General features: G+C 47.3%; 8 protein-coding genes and 1 non-coding gene across 9 annotated transcripts; 5 read left to right on the top strand and 4 right to left on the bottom strand.

The window, feature by feature from the left end:
* Positions 1–275: 275 nt before the first annotated feature.
* On the bottom strand, positions 276–909 carry BDV38DRAFT_245910 (PaaI family thioesterase). The gene has a single exon (XM_032054477.1). The coding sequence runs from the start codon at positions 792–794 to the stop codon at positions 354–356; it is 441 nt and encodes a 146-aa protein (XP_031913988.1). The 5' UTR covers positions 795–909; the 3' UTR covers positions 276–353.
* Positions 910–1,350: 441 nt separating this feature from the next.
* BDV38DRAFT_282538 (Dabb family protein) lies at positions 1,351–1,823 on the bottom strand (the record flags this gene model as incomplete). The annotated part of the gene is made up of 3 exons (XM_032059799.1): positions 1,351–1,456; positions 1,515–1,743; positions 1,805–1,823. 3 exons carry the CDS (start codon positions 1,821–1,823, stop codon positions 1,351–1,353), a joined length of 354 nt encoding a protein of 117 aa, XP_031913989.1.
* Positions 1,824–2,080: 257 nt separating this feature from the next.
* Positions 2,081–3,013, top strand: BDV38DRAFT_292539 (SMP-30/gluconolactonase/LRE family protein; the record flags this gene model as incomplete). The annotated part of the gene is made up of 1 exon (XM_032062029.1): positions 2,081–3,013. One exon carries the CDS (start codon positions 2,081–2,083, stop codon positions 3,011–3,013), a length of 933 nt encoding a protein of 310 aa, XP_031913990.1.
* Positions 3,014–3,488: 475 nt separating this feature from the next.
* On the top strand, positions 3,489–5,991 carry BDV38DRAFT_245913 (Zn(II)2Cys6 transcription factor). Its single transcript, XM_032054478.1, has 5 exons — positions 3,489–3,891; positions 3,960–4,224; positions 4,278–4,797; positions 4,851–5,342; positions 5,397–5,991. Exons 1-5 carry the CDS (start codon positions 3,606–3,608, stop codon positions 5,655–5,657), a joined length of 1,824 nt encoding a protein of 607 aa, XP_031913991.1. The 5' UTR covers positions 3,489–3,605; the 3' UTR covers positions 5,658–5,991.
* Positions 5,971–7,212, top strand: BDV38DRAFT_245915 (BTB/POZ domain-containing protein). Its single transcript, XM_032054479.1, has 3 exons — positions 5,971–6,105; positions 6,152–6,278; positions 6,333–7,212. Exons 1-3 carry the CDS (start codon positions 6,005–6,007, stop codon positions 6,942–6,944), a joined length of 840 nt encoding a protein of 279 aa, XP_031913992.1. The 5' UTR covers positions 5,971–6,004; the 3' UTR covers positions 6,945–7,212.
* Positions 7,213–8,142: 930 nt separating this feature from the next.
* Positions 8,143–8,626, bottom strand: BDV38DRAFT_282540 (uncharacterized protein; the record flags this gene model as incomplete). The annotated part of the gene is made up of 3 exons (XM_032059800.1): positions 8,143–8,223; positions 8,274–8,398; positions 8,455–8,626. The coding sequence occupies 3 exons, from the start codon at positions 8,624–8,626 to the stop codon at positions 8,143–8,145; spliced, it is 378 nt and encodes a 125-aa protein (XP_031913993.1).
* Positions 8,627–9,295: 669 nt separating this feature from the next.
* Positions 9,296–10,855, bottom strand: BDV38DRAFT_292550 (sugar porter family MFS transporter; the record flags this gene model as incomplete). The annotated part of the gene is made up of 1 exon (XM_032062030.1): positions 9,296–10,855. One exon carries the CDS (start codon positions 10,853–10,855, stop codon positions 9,296–9,298), a length of 1,560 nt encoding a protein of 519 aa, XP_031913994.1.
* Positions 10,856–11,422: 567 nt separating this feature from the next.
* BDV38DRAFT_292551 (uncharacterized protein) lies at positions 11,423–14,064 on the top strand (the record flags this gene model as incomplete). The annotated part of the gene is made up of 5 exons (XM_032062031.1): positions 11,423–11,475; positions 11,801–12,713; positions 12,777–12,810; positions 12,841–13,320; positions 14,033–14,064. 5 exons carry the CDS (start codon positions 11,423–11,425, stop codon positions 14,062–14,064), a joined length of 1,512 nt encoding a protein of 503 aa, XP_031913995.1.
* A 1,762-nt stretch (positions 14,065–15,826) lies between these two features.
* BDV38DRAFT_t124 lies at positions 15,827–15,898 on the top strand. The gene has a single exon. It is a non-coding gene; the product is annotated as a tRNA-Gln (tRNA).
* Positions 15,899–16,371: the final 473 nt, after the last annotated feature.

Raw genomic sequence — 16,371 nt, forward strand, 5'->3', positions numbered from 1 at the left:
TGCTCGTCTCAACCCACAAACCAAGTCCCCCAGTCTCAGCCACCTCCCCGTCAGGTCCAGAAGACTTCAAAAACTCCCTCCTCAGCAGCCGGGCAGCTACTAACAGTTTTCCGGTTTGACATATTCAGTGCCCTATCTTAGTAATAATTAACTTTTCTTTCGCTTTAAAAGTGTACCTATTGGCACTGTAGGACGGGAAATACAACACGGACTGCTCTATGCCAATGCACAATTGCACTGGTAGCTCGGCACTTTTATTTGCATATTCAGATGACATGGAAATAGCAATGTTATAGTACATGAATGCAATCTGGATAGAAACCCATTTTCCACAAGCTATTCACCTAACAAAATCAATCCCTCTTGCGTACGTACTTCGTATGCAACCCCGTCGCAACCACCACACGGTCACCATTCTCCTTCACCTTCTCAATCTCCACTGAAACGTACGCCAGCGTCCCTCCGACTTTCATTGCCCGTCCCGTAATCTCCAGAACCTCCTCCTCCTTCGCCGACGAGAGATACGAAACATGTAGATCAGTGCTCACGCCAGTATAACTAGAGCCCTGCGATGCAATAGCCATCCCCGCCGCCCAGTCGACGAGACACGCGGTCAGCGTGCCATGTAGACCCCCTTTGGAGTTTGTGTGGTTCTTTGCTACTCGCAGACTTGCATGAATGGTCCCCGGCGAGGCGTCGGTAATTGTGACATTGTCTAGCAAGAGGGCGTAGATGGGGCTGTTGGTGCGTTGCGCATCCCAGACTTCGCAAACATGGGAGAGTGTGGCATTCATTTTGATCTAGTGATTGGATAAGGATTGAGGAATGTGTTGAATGAACTTTCCCCAGCTGGGCTTTTTTATTTTACTTTTAAATTATTGGGGCTGCTGTATCGGAGCGGGGTCTATCCGAACCGATCGGATGGGGTCCGCCTATCGGCTTTATCCGATGGAATTACCGCAGATACCAACATTTTAGCAGAGAAACGGAAATTCCTGATTTATATCTGTAGGCGGAGCTGCCGCTCTTAGTGGGACTCGACCGGTATACCTCCGTGCACTAAACATCAAGCTAGCCCTGATACATACATGTGTTCAGATACACTCTCCTCCTATGCCTTCCAGCAATACTCAGTGCAGGCGGATAGTCGCTCTCGTCAATGGCTTCGAACAAGCAACTGAGGAAGGCCGAGGCACGTAATAAATTCCTTTGAGTCTTCGTTCCATTATGTAACTCTCTGTGTTGGATTCACAGGGCAAAAGAAAGGACCTGCGAAGCCCATCCGCTTAAAGAGCACATTACAGATTGAGTAAACAAAAGTACACAATTTAAACCTCTGAATTGATCATTCTATACTAACAAGGGAAACTGACACATATCTTCATCTTCCGGATCCACCTCAAAATCAAACCGCACTAGATCCTCTTTATACGGAAACATGTATGTTGAAGTCACCCTATAATAAGACAATTAGCATAGCAATCAAAGATTTTTATTCAGGGACGAAAACATACCAGTGATGCTCCTGACTAGCCTGATATTCCGCTAAAGCGGCTTGGTTTTCGTGGTAGCTCACAAGAGCGATCTGGAATCCTTTGCTGCGGTCAATAGGGTCGGTGACACTGGGACCGCCAACAATAAGTCTTCCCGCTTTAACGCAGGAGAGTTTCTTCAATCTCTTCAGTTCCGTGACAAAGGTCTTCTTGTGCTCCTCGCTGACATCGGAGCGGAACTTGAAAAGGACTGGATGAGTGCATTAGGGATACTGAGTCTGTCTGGCAATGCTGGATGGAGTTCAACTCACCGATGTGGATGAGAGTCATTGTGGTAAAAACGAATATCTATAAGACGACGACATAAACAGTAAGTTCAACTGACGTTATGTTGACGCATAGAATATGCAGGTTTAAATATGCCTGAATATGGCGCTGTTTTCTTGGACAGCGGATAGAAGCCGTCCGCTGGCGGATGCACGCCGCTCTCCCGGATAGCGGCATATACAAGACACCCTGATTCTAATGATTGGATTCGAGAACACCAAACTTATTGTTATCGTTATCATATAATTCTCGCCAGACTAATGGCCAATGTACAAAATAGCCTGCCTGCCATTATACAGGCCGTCGAATGGACAAGCCTACCACCCGAATTCCGCCGCCTGGGCCTCTCAGAACATTCAATCAATCAGAAGCGAGGGAAACTGCTCGACTCGTTTCTTGAAGGGCCCATATACGTCCCAGCACTGGATCTTCTTTTTGTCACAGACATCCCATACGGCCGTATCTTTTCCATCGACTCCAATGCAAACTGGACCCTCGTCACGGACTACGATGGCGAACCAAACGGACTGGTGTGGAACCACATCACCAAAAAGATCATCATCGCCGATTTCAAACAAGGCATACTCGAGCTTGACCCCATCAGCAAGGAACTCAAGACGATCGTAGCGCGATTCCAGGGTGAGCGCCTGAAAGGGCCTAACGACCTCGTTATCTCTGCCGACGGCGTGATCTACTTTACTGATCAAGGGATGACCGGTCTTCAAGACCCAACCGGCAGAGTCTTCCGTCTGTATCCTGATGGACGATTGCAACTACTTATCTCAAATGGGCCATCGCCGAATGGGCTGGTTTTGAGTCGAGACGAGAAGGCCCTATTCGTGGCGATGACTCGTGATAATGCCGTGTGGTATGTCCCTCTTTTATCGGATGGTTCTGTACAGCGCATTGGTCGGTTCTCTAGCTACTATGGTATTGGGGGCCCAGATGGCATGGCACAAGATGCTGAGGGAAATATTTTGGTGGCGCATTCAACTCTGGGTACTGTGTTCGTGCATGCCGCGAATGGAGAGCTAGTTATGAAGGCTAAGAGCCCTAGAGGGGCCCATACGACGAATCTTACATGGGGCAGTCCGTCTATGAACGTGCTCTATATAGTTGAAAGTCAGACGGCTACGATATTGAGGGTTGACTGGCACTGTCAAGGATGGTTGATGAAATCGGGTAAGGAGTAAAATGTTTGGACAAAGAATGTTGACTTTGCGGGGAGCATAGTATATTATATCTACTAAACAGCCTGTATCCTTGCCATGGTTGCAAAATCCGCTAGTTTAACTACAAAGAATTGTTGGTTGCAAGGTAAACGGCTAGGATTAGGACCGGATGATCGGCGTTTGGCGCCTCCTAGGCATACAATTCCTTGCGTGGCAGTGACTAGATTAAACTTCAGGAACCTCCTGTAGGAAGAGAACGCAATTCTCATGGAATAAATCGTCTACCATTATTGCAGCTTCCATTTCTCATTTGGATTGGCTTCTCCTTTCTTTCAGTACCTTCAAGTTAGGGCGATTCTTGCCACTCACTATTAAGAATTTCTGACTCTAGGGTTACCGGTCTGGAACCCTGCCCAGGGCTACTTAGTAAGCATACTCTTACCTCGGGTCTTTCATATGAGAAGTTGCAAATCCACCTACGAGCATAAGTGGACTGCCTAGACCAATCTATTATCTTTCACATTCCCATTCTCACTAAACCACGTAGAAATTCCTACGCCTTGGCAACTGGGGCGCGCATCTCCGCTCCCCGAATCCCTCCCCGCGAACGCCTATGGCAAGCCATCTTGACCAGCCATCCATTGGTCCGGAGGATCCTCCGTCCCAGTTGGAATGTCCCACACAACCTACTACAGAGCATAGTGACCATGACACAGCGTATCCGCCCTACTATAAGCGAAACGCCTGTACAGCCTGTCGGCGGATGAAATCCAAATGTGATATGGCAAAGCCTAGCTGTGGAGCCTGCTCCAAGTTTAACCGGACATGCGCCTACGAGACAACGCGAAAGAAAAGCGGTCCAAAACGAGGATATACAGCGGTCTTTGGTTCTCGATTAGGTAGGTCTCAGAACCGGGAAACCATGCAATTAGCTTATCCATACTAATGTTGCTCGCTCAATGAAAAGCACACGTGGAGGCACTTCTTAGTGCGCATATGCCTAGTATTTTAGGAATCCAAAACCCTTCCGCCACCCTTCCGGACGAATGGGTAGAGGGGGCTACTCACCCTAATCTGGGCGATGGTACTTCTCATCCAGACACGGTTGCAGAAAACGATCCTTCGTCATCACACTCCACCGAGAGCGCATATACAGGACCCAACATAGGGTTGGGTATGATTAGTTTGGAATTAGAGGAATCTCTCCCCGATCAAGAGGTTATCGATGAACTGCAAGTCTCCCAACTCCTCGTATCTCCAAGTGTAATTCTCCTAATATCTACAGGTACCGGATCTACTTCGAAGATGTTCACATTTACATGCCGATTATACATCATCATAGACACCTGGCTGCGTTGGATCATGCTCCTCATGCCCGGCCGCCAATCTGTCTCCAATATATGATTTGGTGCCATGCAGCCCTTGTCAGCGACAAATTTAATACTTTACATGCAGCTTTCTACGAAAGAGCCCGCAAGTACGCCGAAGCAGATGAGATGAAAGGCTATGGGGGAGGGATCCTGTCCTTGGCACACGCTCAGACATGGCTCCTTATCACCGCGTATGAGTACAAGATGATGTTTTTTCCAAGGGCTTGGTTAAGTTGTGGAAAGGCATGTCGACTCGCAATTATGCTAGGGTTTCATCAACTCGATAGCCCGAATCCTCAGGTGAAACAATGTTTCACACCTTCCATAGATTGGGTGGAGAAGGAAGAGCGACGGAGAGTCTTCTGGATGACCTTCTGTATTGATAAATTTGCCACTATTGGAACAGGGTGGCCTGTGGGTCTCAGCGAGACAGAGGTAAGCTCTCCGTATGTCACATCTACGAGTGAGTGGTGTGTTAAGATGAGCAGGTCATGACAAATCTCGCCGCTAGCGACGAAGCCTTTATTACAGGCCAGTCAGAGCCAACGGCACGTCTTAGTGATGTTTTAAACGGCGAGGGACTCGCAACACTGTCTCCTTCCGCAAGTATCGCCTTCGTGTCGTGCATCTTTGGCCGGATTACAGACCATCTTCGTCTCCCCCAATCGCAGGACGACGATAGTTATGGTACTGGAGGCTTCTGGCAGCGACACAGATCTTGCGATGAGATTCTGCTCAATTTTGCTCTGGCAATGCCAAATCATCTGCGTCTCCCAAACGGGATGGGCGACCCTAATATCATCTTTTGTAACATTGCTCTTCACACGGCTATTATATGCCTTCACCAAGCCGCGATATTCAGAGCGGAGTGGAACAACGTATCAGAATATCCCATTGTTGAAAGCAAGTTGAGGTGCACTGCTGCTGCCCAGCAAGTTTTGGAGATTATAAAAATGGTTGGCCCTGTCAACATGAGCAAAGTAAGCTTTTTAAAAACTAGGTCAATCACGTCGCAAACAACTGACAGATATTAGGTGAATCCCTTTGCCTCATTCTGTATCTATGTGGCAGCACGTGTATACGTTCAGCGTCTCAAGCTTGATCCTGAAGATACAGAAGCTCATTCTGCGTTCCAGTCTTTTCGTTCAGTTATTCATACTCTCAAAACTACAAATCCCCTAGCGGAATCCTTCCTCTTCCAGTTGGATGTTGACAGTGAAGGAGGGTCATCCCAAGGCCTTCGACTACCGACCAACAATTTTCCTGTTCAGATGCTCTCCCCTAGCAACCTATAGCAAGACAAGGTTTATTGTATTTTCTGAGTTTGGGTACCACACAAGGATTCCATTAGTCTACGAACTTATATATTAATCTACATATTCAACCAATCCATGCTTGGGTACAGAATATTTATCCCCAATAGGGACAATATCAATAGCCTAGTTTAAACCCGTCAAAGCAATAGAGTTATAGTTGAGTAATAGGAAAAGTTACTGTTGGAATTTCGGATTTATCTATACCCCGTGCCAGCCACATTAAATCCTTCTCTAGTGTCGCCACACCACCTGATGTCGTCATGCTTTCCCTACGATCTCATCAATCGACACAGCCTATCTTGCTTTTAAGTCGGTCAACAACACACATGCCGAGAAGAAAACTCCTTCCCTGTGGCCCAAAGAAATCAGTACAAAATGAGGCTCAAGATACCATTCCCGGCCGAGAGCTTCTAGAGGCTTTGGCAAGGTATTTTATCCTTGAACGCCGTCGATAGAATCTAAACAAGATATAGCTTGCGCTGCAACCCTGTATACAGCGATCTGACCATTCTATGTGGTCAGGAATCTTATCCTGTGCATAAATGTATAGTTTGTACACGGTCGGACTTTTTTGCCAAAGCATGCGATGGAAAGTTCAAAGTAAGGCTTGAATAAACCTCGAGATTACCTTCTCATCTAACATGCTAATCATAGGAGGCGTCTACGCGTGAGGTTATTCTAAATGAAGAACCGGCCTTAGTGAAGCAAATGATTGAATATTTCTACACCCTGGAATATCAGGTCAATACTGAGTTCCAAGCACCTGATGGCCAAAGCTTTGACCAAAAGAACATCACCAGTCCCCCTAGGTGGGAAGGCACAGAGACTCCACTTGCCCACGCAGGAAGCGTGGAACCTGTTGAATCAAATCAAGTCTGCGACGTGCCTGAAGAGCAAGCACGATTATCAGATCCCCTGTCCTTTCACATCTTGATGTATTCTCTTGCGGACCGTCTCCTTATACATGGGCTGAAAGCTCTCTCCAAAGAGAATGCTGGACATGAATTGATTCAACGATTGGACGCGCATGCGTTCCCACAGGCGATCTTCGAGATTTATAACTCCACGCCTGAAAATGACCGAGGTCTGCGAGATCTGGCGGTGGAAGTCACCATGGACCACTTGAGCGCACTAAGGAAAGCAAATGGAACGGCGGCTGCAGCCTTCAAGGACGATCTTTTAAAATCAGTCCCTCAATTTTCATACGACCTAGTTGTTGCCATGATGAACAAGTCCGTGTCCACGGAATCAAGATGGGGTATGTAGGAAATTTTGGGCAAATCAGACAATATGGTGATAGCATAAGAGATTGAAAGGAAGTGGTGACCCCTGGTTTAATATTACAGGATGCCTATGAAAAGGTGATACTAACCTAATGATATGGATAGACTGAAAGTAGGTCTGGGACTCAGTACGATTATACCGCGGGGCTTAGCTTAAAAAGCGTTCACAGGGGTATGAAGCCAGTCTACTCATATAGTATACCAAGATAACACATGCTAGTCATCGACTGGATCGTTTTGCATTCACATAATGGTTCATCTTACTACGTAGGCCTTAGAATAAAAGCTTCATGACCATAATATCTGTAATACACATTTATCGTTAAGAGATTCATAATAACAGCAATAGGACCAGATATATTCAACCCTGAACCCTCTTCCTCTCCCGCAACCTAAAGATGATTCCATGCCGAAGACCAACAGCATGTTAATCGGCCGAAGACTTAAACAAGAAGATGTCTAGACTCTACTAAATTAAGAATCAATCATATCCCTTTATTCAAAATCCCTCACATCAACCAGATAGCCATTGGAAGGAATGCAAATCCCCATCTCCTTATCAACTCTGGCCACAGTCCCAGGGTTAGGGCTGTCGCAAGACCCCACAAAATAGTGGAGAAGAGTAACAGTCGGGGCAACAATCTCTCCGAAGCAGCCCTAAGAAATCATAAGTTCCTATCAAAGTTTTATTGTCCTGACTGACCAAATCTAGTTTACGGCGCGAACTTCCAGAATACGCTCCGATATCGATAGGGGATGGATTTAGTCGAAGTATTAGCGGGATTTCTCCTGATAGCTTCGTTCGGTCTTTACATGAAACGGGCTTTATAGATTTTTCTGTGGCACTTGTCATAACGATGGGGGAAGGAAAGTGTTGTAGTGCTGATCTTTTTGTGCTGGGTGGGTTGAAGAGATTTCTGAAAATCGGGATATTGTGTGGTAGAATTGCTCCTGGGTGTGGATTTTCTGTGTTTTCTTACGATTATGAACTCCTGCAAATAATTGACTATCTTAGGATTTTGACCTCTGCGGAGCCATATTTATCTAAGGGTCTCATTTGGTACGCGGTGGCATTACCCTCGAAACACCACAAATCGGCGAGACGGTTTCGATTTCGATTATATATTAGCTAGCTAACTACTATAAGAGAGTTAAAATCTCGAGATCTATCTGACAAGCGCTCAATGGGACTGGGACCCATTCTCCAACAGGGATTGAACGGTAGAGACCGCATCGCCAACACAGACAGCACAGTTGTTGGACTTATCAGGAATCAGCATTGGTAGAGAACATCAATGGACGTAGGACATACCTGACTGGGAACTAATTCTGCAACGGCGCGGCTCACACATTGAAGGTCAGAGGCAATGTCCGAACCCCCACCAACGATGGCAGCACTACAACTCTGCACAGCCGGAATGAGTTGCTGGAAGCAGGCTTTTAGTAAGAGGGGTTAGCTAGAGCTCACAATAATAATGCGACAGGGAACAAACCGGGAATGTCACAATCACCCGTGACCAGGAGGGACTCGAGTACTGGTCCAACTTCCTGCACGATCTTGGAGGCATTGAAGGCCTGGACAATATTGTGTAGGTCGGGAGTCTCCGTGGGAGCGGCCATCGCGGCACTGGCGCAAAGAGCCACGGCTACAGTAGAAACGCGCATGATGGGATGAAAATGGGTAAGGCAGGTGTTGCGATATATTGTGAAGGTCTTTGTTTATTGTCTGGGGAAATAGACGTTGGGCGTGATGCTCTTATATACCCTTGATCGGGGCAGCCCAGCAATGCGAGTGTTCACATTTCCACGACCAGCTCACGCTGATCATATCATTTTTTGGTTCCTGGATGTCGCACGTGGTGCTCCTATAGGTGGGGGATTAAGTGGAAGGCATTGTAACTATCTGTTGAATAGTAATCGTATCGGCAATAACAAGACCCTTGCGGGACTCTCGAGAGTCCGCTTAAGCCTTGTCTGGCTCTATCCTCGTGAACGATTTACAGGGGGGTGTGGGTCAACCGTGGGTCCTTCCTCCCTAGTACCTCCGGTCATTGCAACCTCATGTTTCGCAACTAGAGTCTAGGAGGAACTAATGAGTGGCGTAAAATAGATGGGAGACCCTTTTCTCCTGATTGGCAAGACAAATATCATTGTAAACTACGTCTACGTCGCGTATTACAGCGTAGCTGCTGCATGATAATAAGGCTGGACTAGTGCATTGCACAGCGTATGTCAGATGAAACCAGAAAAGGAATAACTATTGAGATCCGTATTTCACATCCAGAATGCCTAGTAATTGCAATAGTAGGGCAGTTTCGGGAATTTAACCAGTCTTCAAGCAAATTCTCTTTGCTCAGCTCTGGCAACCTCTCCTTCAGCATTCTTCTCCTCACTCATACCGCCCACGTTGGGCTGGGCATCACCCTGTGGCAACCGCCTAGCCATTGGAACAATATCCCAGACAGTGGGGGCTTCTTTGAATACTTTGTCAATCAGCTCCAAATTACGATTCATGGTCTCTGGAAAGAAAGGCAACACAATCAGAGGAACACACGCAGATGTGGCGGCAAAGACAATATAATATTTCCAGCCGATACTAGACAATGCAACCGGTGTGACCATGGTGATGATAAAGTTCCACAGCCAATGGTTCGCAGTCGATATGGAGGACATGGCCGCTCGTAGGTGGGCAGGGGCAATCTCAGCGCAGTACAGAAAATTTCCCCCCAAGAAGCCGATTGGGTAGCAAAAATTGAATATAAATATAAACACGGCTGCAACAATTGAGGCAGCATGGTTTGACGAGGAAAAGCTTGTGGCAGCGGCCATGGCGACCATACACATCGACATGCCAGTCCCACTTATAACGAAGATCCAACGTCTCCCTAGACGGTCGACTGCGAAAAATGATATAAAAGAGCAAAGGAACTTCCAGGTCAGGGAGCTCGCGGCCACGATTGCTGGGATATCACCTTGAAGGTGCAAATTTCTTTCGAAGATACTCGTCGTGTAGATCGAGATCAAATTCCCGCCCACGAGTTGTTGGAGTGTTTGTATTACGAGGCATAATCCAAACCGGTATAGGAGCCGGTTTTGGTCGTTCCTGTCGAATATATCCTTGATGGAAACTTTTGGGCCTGTCTCTAATGAATTTCTGATTTGGCATATCCCGTATTGAACATGTTCGTCATGGCTGGGCATGCCATTGAGCTGCGCGAGTGCTTCTGTTGCTTCCGCGATGCGGTGCTTCTGGACCAGCCAGCGAGGGGATTCAGGAAGTGTAAAAATGGAGACGCAGATAATAAAGGAGAAGAGAGCCGGGATTGCCAGCGAAATGCGCCACTGCAGCGGGGGTAAGGAGGCCTTGCTGAAGCCTAAATTGATCCAGCTAGAAAGTACGAATCCCACGCAAATGAAGATGCCGGCGGTAATGACCTTACGGCCACGATTACCAGCAGAAGAGCTTTCTGCTTGCCATACCGGCACAATAACACTCAACTGACCAACTCCAACACCCAGTACAATACGGCCCATGGTAAACTGACCAAGTGAGAATGCTGTACATTGGAGAATCTGGCCAGCTGCGGCGCAGATTCCAGCAACGAAGATGGTCTTTCGACGGCCGATAACATCACCAATCACGGAGCAGGACAATGCACCAACAAGGGCTCCCAATTGCAAACAGCCATTGATGAGACCCTTGATAGTTGAATTCTCTGCCTCCTTGGCTCCATGTGTGTTGACAGTGTCAATCTGGGGGAAGTAGCAGATCACATCGCGGAGATCGAGGAGTGCCGAAAGTCCGGCTTGATTGTAACCGTACAGGATAAAGGCCGGGGCGATAACAAGAAATATCTGTGCGTACTGGATTGTCCTCGGTGTCCTCCAGAACATAGTGTACGAAGTGAGTAGAGAAACCCGATTTTGACAATTAGGAAGGATATCAAGTGGTGAGAAGATGGAGGGATGTAGCTCGGCATACGACGTGGGCTTCTTATGTGAATACAGGGGAGGCTTGGGGTTATCCATGACCTGTTTCCCGGGGAGTAGCTTGACCTAATCATGGGTGACGAAAGGCAAATCGATGACCTGCGGATGATATCCGCACCCCATAGTGTTCGTTTCGCCCTGCGTCTATAGCATAAGCATTGATTAGCCGCAGTTTGACTCTACTGCAGGTCACTAATTTCTTTTGTCCTTTCTCCATACATTTGCGTGCCATAACGAGGGCGAGCACATAATATAGTCTGGCGGTCTGCGCACGAAGAGAAGCTTAGCTGTATATCCCTCTGCTCCACCATTATGTTCAGAACCAGGGGGAATACAAAAGGTGTAGGTCTGGGTGAGTCTAATCTAGACATGACCAGCCGGGTGCTGCGTCGGCTCGCTTCCGCAGGTCAACGGAGGAACTCCGCCCAAATCGGCGGCTGTCGGCAGGCTGTCTGCATAGTTCCATGACGAATGCTGGTTAACAGCATAGCTAGGGTGGAGGAAGAAGCAGAAGAAGAAGAGCCGTATGATTTTGTGCGTTTTTGTCGAACAGTCAACGAGGAGGTCTTAAGGATAAACATCGTCTAGGTTGAAGATGTTATGCATCCTTTGTTTCCGTGGACCGTGTCACCTGGTCAATTCCCATCCTGGATTTAATGCCTGATTCCTTGGGCCTCAGGGCACATGAGAACTCGAATGCGGGGGAGTTTTCAGATACGGTGACGCTGCAATCCCCGGAACCTCCGCCACAAAATAATCTATCCTCCTTCTATGACTCTTTTCTTTCTATTACAGGGAGTCACTAAGGAAGCATCGAATTCTCCAACCATATCGCAATGGGAACTCGAGGTCTGGAGATAGTGCGCTTGTCTACGAGATCCGCAACGGTTTCAAACCTAACTATTCGCAGTTTCGTGAGTTCGAGACGCTTCCTTCCGAGCTTCCACGGCTGGGTAGCTATGCTGAGTACATTTACATCATCAACCTCGACCATCAAGTTCTTACCATGAACCACACCATACACTGGAAGCTGGGAAATGTTCCGCGCCAGGACGAGCTATGGTTTCGCGCCATCGCAGATAGCATCTATCAGGACAACTTCACCATCTCCCTCGATGTTTGCCCGGAAGAGCATATGGCCTCGCTCGCTTTGGAGCTTCCGAAGCCGGAATGGAAGATCAAATATGACTTCCGCGTCGTAGCCCCGAGGACAAACATCGCGGAGGCGCGAAAGGCGTTTCTTACAAGGCTTCTGGCGAGTACTCTTATTCAATATAAGAATGAGATCATTAGATTTGGGAGGGAGTGGAGTCCAGACTCGTTTCCCTTTTGCGAGTTGGCTTTTGCTCTTGTCTCAATTGCCTCTGGCCAGGCCAAATTCCATTCTTTTCCTGCTCAGCAGTGTAATCCTCGAACTTGTGGAGCGTCGGACTGCAAGTTGAAGCACTTGCGCAAGTCACCTGGATGGCTTGACGAAGAGTGGGCTGGTGATAGCGCTCCGTTGCTGGAGTTTGGCTCCCTGTCCCATCTACCGGGCGAGCCTCCAGGGGCGTCGCCCGCGGAGATGATATACTGGCTCGAGGACGTACTTGTCAGTCTTACACTGGTGATTGACGGTAAAGCCATCACGGAGGCTGTTAACTGGGGGATCGGGCAGGGACGCACCAACTTTCAGATCGTCGTGCTATCGCTCTTTAAAGCGGCTTTTGCGGAGGTCTTTCTCGATGACGACGGGAAACTATTCGTCGAAGTCACCCGCGCCGTTGATCTTTAACCTTTGCGTGCAGAGTATTGTGTGAGCACACATCCACGCAATCGACCAGAGCTAAAACCTGGGATGAAGTTCCAGCACCAGCGCGGTGAGCTCATTATGAATTCGAACTGCACAGGGACAATCCAAAGACTACGGAGCCAGTTCCCCGGCCTCGCGGCGCTCGTCAACTTCTTTGAAGTTGCTGCGAACCGCCGCGCAGCGTCGAAATCGGCAGGCATTCTGCCGCCAGAACTATACGGCCAGGTTCTGGACTTTGTGGACTACGATACGTGGAAGACCTGTCTGCTTGTATCTACAGTGGTTCATTCATGTTGCCTCAGCAAGTACAGACTTGATGATCGGATAAGCATTGTGGCAGGGCCTTTCGTGAGGCTGGGTCAATATCACCACAAGGAGCGACTGATGTCCTTCGACTTCCAAAACATGCAAACGGGCAAGATCTTTCCGATGGTGCAGGTTCCGCATGACATTTGGACGGAAGAGTGTAACTGGATGCCAGTCATTGGTGGCGACAGACAAGCGCTCATGTTGGATGTGGTCATCCAGTTTGAGCAGGCGGAGGATGTGCCGGTGGAAGCCGGCAGCGATGATGAATGTTATTTTTCACAGTATAAGTAGCCGATTTCATAAAAATTGAGGAATTAGGATAATGTAACTTCATACATGGTATGCTAATTTGTGCATCAACTCCTCACGTCTCGTCATGTCATGGGTTACACGTGGCGATGAAACACTTCGTTGAGAGCCTGCCGTCAGGTAACCGAAAGGAGTATCATCGCTTAACTGTCAAGCATGTTTAATCCTGTCACGGTTAGCGCCTCGAATGATGAGATAACGCTCCAGCTCGTGGTGGAATTGTCCCAAGCCCGTCAACATAGGGCCGAGGCACGCAAACTCCCAGAAGCTTTGGAAAGAAGCCTGCAGGGTCTAGAAAATTGATTGACTACATACTGGCTTTGTTCATGGGCTTTTTCTCATTGGCCTCCGCATAACTGTCTTGTAAATGTGGAGTCAGCCGCTATTTTGTTGTTTAGCACCCGATCCTTGTCGCTGGCGAGATGCCATGATCTTCTCTCCTTGTTGTGAACTTGTTTCAAGTCTGCATCCCAGTTTTCTTGGCTTCAATCATAGCTTCTAAATCAATTCTTCGAGGCTACATATAACATGATAAAGCTCAGAAAATTGGTCGTAATTTATAAAAAGAATCAAACTTCTGTTACAACAATGGCCTCCCGAGTCGCCGGACACTCTTTGCACTGGATACATTGTATACTCTCTATAGTTATCCATTCTATGCGGCTCACTAGCACCGGCCATCTTGGGGAAGAATGGCTCTTAAGTACTTTATCTTTACAGTATCCTCATCTCGTGTGACCTCTTTGGTGTCCACTGTCAGGGGTGGTATCGTAGCCCCAGGAGATATACTACAAAGCCAAGGTTGCCTGTGGCTAGGCTTAATGAATGAAGCTACATTCTCGGTTTTGACTTGCCGAGTGTGGGTTATGACTATCCTCCAGAAATTGATTCAGAATGGGATAGTCCTATGCAATGATTGCAATGAATTGGAGCAGGAATCCATGGAATTTGGAAACCAGTATTATGCTGCAGCTGCAAGAAGTGACCAGCCAACGGCCTGTTGTCAAATCTAGAATGTGCCATTAACGGTGTCTCTCAGATGATGGGGTGCCAAAATTGTTGTTTGAATTTGAGTTTCATGTTCCTCTTGTATTGATTGTCGTCTATCGCTTCTGCTTTGCTTTTGCTTTGTAACCGATGGTCGCTTTGATAATGTTTATTTGTTTCGGCATATGAGTGTCTTCAGCTCCCATGGATTTATAAACTCCAAAATTCCTCTAGTTCTTAAAATCAAGGTGTATAATTTTTGCATGATGTCGACACGTACACTTTCTCATTGGATGGTCTGCGACCTTAGTACCGGCAACTCCACCCACATCTGATTAGAAGGCTATATAGGAATTAACTGTCAACAAGTTCAAAGCGACATCCGAGGCTAGTTCCTCCAAGTATTGATCCCCCCCAGCCAAGAAGCTACTTGGAACCACCAACTATCCCGTCCAAAACGCATGGCCGTTGTAAACTCCCAGTATTCAGGATACCAACCTGCGGATTCCCAATCCAAAAACCCAGATAAATGCCCATCATCATCGACGAGAATATTATGTGCTTTAAAATCCCCATGGGTAAACATAATTTGGTGTGAACGCTGTTGTAGCTTCTTGGCACATAACAACGTCTGCTCATATTCCGCATGCGATTTGAATACATGGCTGGAAGCAGGACTGAAAAGATAATCATAAAATTCCCTCTCACTTGTGAAAGGGCCCATGGTGTGGCCAGGAACCCATGAGCTTCGTATAGAGGTTCCAATTGGAGAGTAGATAGAACTTTGATCCGGTGGGCACCATGAACGCATAGCATGTACGCATGTCTTTAACTCATCCAGCCATGGACCCTCAATCGATTTCTAACGGGTAGCTTGAGTTTTCGAGGGCCACACCAGGCAACCTCGTCATTAACATTGAAAAGGTCCGGTTGTAAGGAGCATTCGGATGCTCCCCGCAACATAATATTTTTGGGACAGGCATACCAGCGGCTCTTGCCATCTGCGTTGCAACCGCCTCTATACTCGCTCGACCCGTCCATTTCAGAACGAGACCGAAGGGTAATTGTAAGATATTGACATCAAACGCAATATTGAACCAAGAGCAATACCATTGCGATACTAATTCTATATAGACAAGGCATAAGAAGTGACTGTGTAAGTCTGGATAAAGTACCTCTGGGTCTGGTTGGTTGCTGTTATGGGCGGGGATCACTAATGCTCGTTATATATATCAGTTTAGCCGAGACTATGCAGAATAAAACTGAATATTCGCACCACTCCGCAACGCTTGTAACTATACATAAGTCAGTTATAAGTAGAAAGCACTTGTGTATGAAGCGGTACGATCCATAGTAAAAGGACTTTTCGAGAAATATAACAATCTATACATTCGACACTAGTACGGATGATGGATGCTGTCTCTTCTTTTATCTATTATCTTATAGATTTAATCTAGTCAATAGAACCAACAACCAGTGGTTGTGTAGTGTAATGGTTAGCACCCAGGATTCTGATTCCTGTAATCCCGGTTCGATCCCGGGCACGACCTCGTCCAGTATCCTTTTTTGCACCCTGTCGTCATGCTCTCTAGAAGGGCCGCTTTTCCAATATTTAACTTTTTTAAATATTATTGTTAAAATTTTTACTCTCCGACCCGAGATTCGGAAAGGGCCGCTCCGGATTATCTCCGTCAGCACATACATCTGGCCCGCTGGACGTCGGCCAGCCGGCAAACCACATGTATCCCGCGTTCGCCACGAGCCCTAAGCCGAGAAGCAAAACAGCATTCATGCCCAACCCGCGGGCAAGTGAAGTGTTATAATTTAGAGGTGTGGATACCCTGTCGATCAAACTCAATCGCCCGACAAGGATGTACTCAGGGTCCACGCGTTTATGACCATTGTGGCCGGCGAAGCTTGGCCGATGGCTACCAGATGGGCAACCTAGGTTTAGTCTGCAGCTTGATGTGCTGGCTTTTATCTCAGTACAGGCAAATTTGGACAGGTTAGACGGCATACGTAA

The sequence above is a fragment of the Aspergillus pseudotamarii genome (assembly GCF_009193445.1).
Source record: "Aspergillus pseudotamarii strain CBS 117625 unplaced genomic scaffold BDV38scaffold_24, whole genome shotgun sequence".
Lineage (NCBI taxonomy): Eukaryota > Fungi > Ascomycota > Eurotiomycetes > Eurotiales > Aspergillaceae > Aspergillus > Aspergillus pseudotamarii.

Excerpts from the sequence above, each read along its gene's own strand:
- BDV38DRAFT_245915 (XM_032054479.1), top strand. The coding sequence starts at position 6,005 with ATGCCGAGAAGAAAACTCCTTCCCTGTGGCCCAAAGAAATCAGTACAA. Across the intron at positions 6,106-6,151 it reads CTTCTAGAGGCTTTGGCAAG|CTTGCGCTGCAACCCTGTAT; the intron begins GTATTTTATCCT and ends AACAAGATATAG. Across the intron at positions 6,279-6,332 it reads CATGCGATGGAAAGTTCAAA|GAGGCGTCTACGCGTGAGGT; the intron begins GTAAGGCTTGAA and ends TGCTAATCATAG.
- BDV38DRAFT_245910 (XM_032054477.1), bottom strand. The coding sequence starts at position 794 with ATGAATGCCACACTCTCCCATGTTTGCGAAGTCTGGGATGCGCAACGC.
- BDV38DRAFT_245913 (XM_032054478.1), top strand. The coding sequence starts at position 3,606 with ATGGCAAGCCATCTTGACCAGCCATCCATTGGTCCGGAGGATCCTCCG. Across the intron at positions 3,892-3,959 it reads GGTCTTTGGTTCTCGATTAG|CACACGTGGAGGCACTTCTT; the intron begins GTAGGTCTCAGA and ends CTCAATGAAAAG. Across the intron at positions 5,343-5,396 it reads GCCCTGTCAACATGAGCAAA|GTGAATCCCTTTGCCTCATT; the intron begins GTAAGCTTTTTA and ends GACAGATATTAG.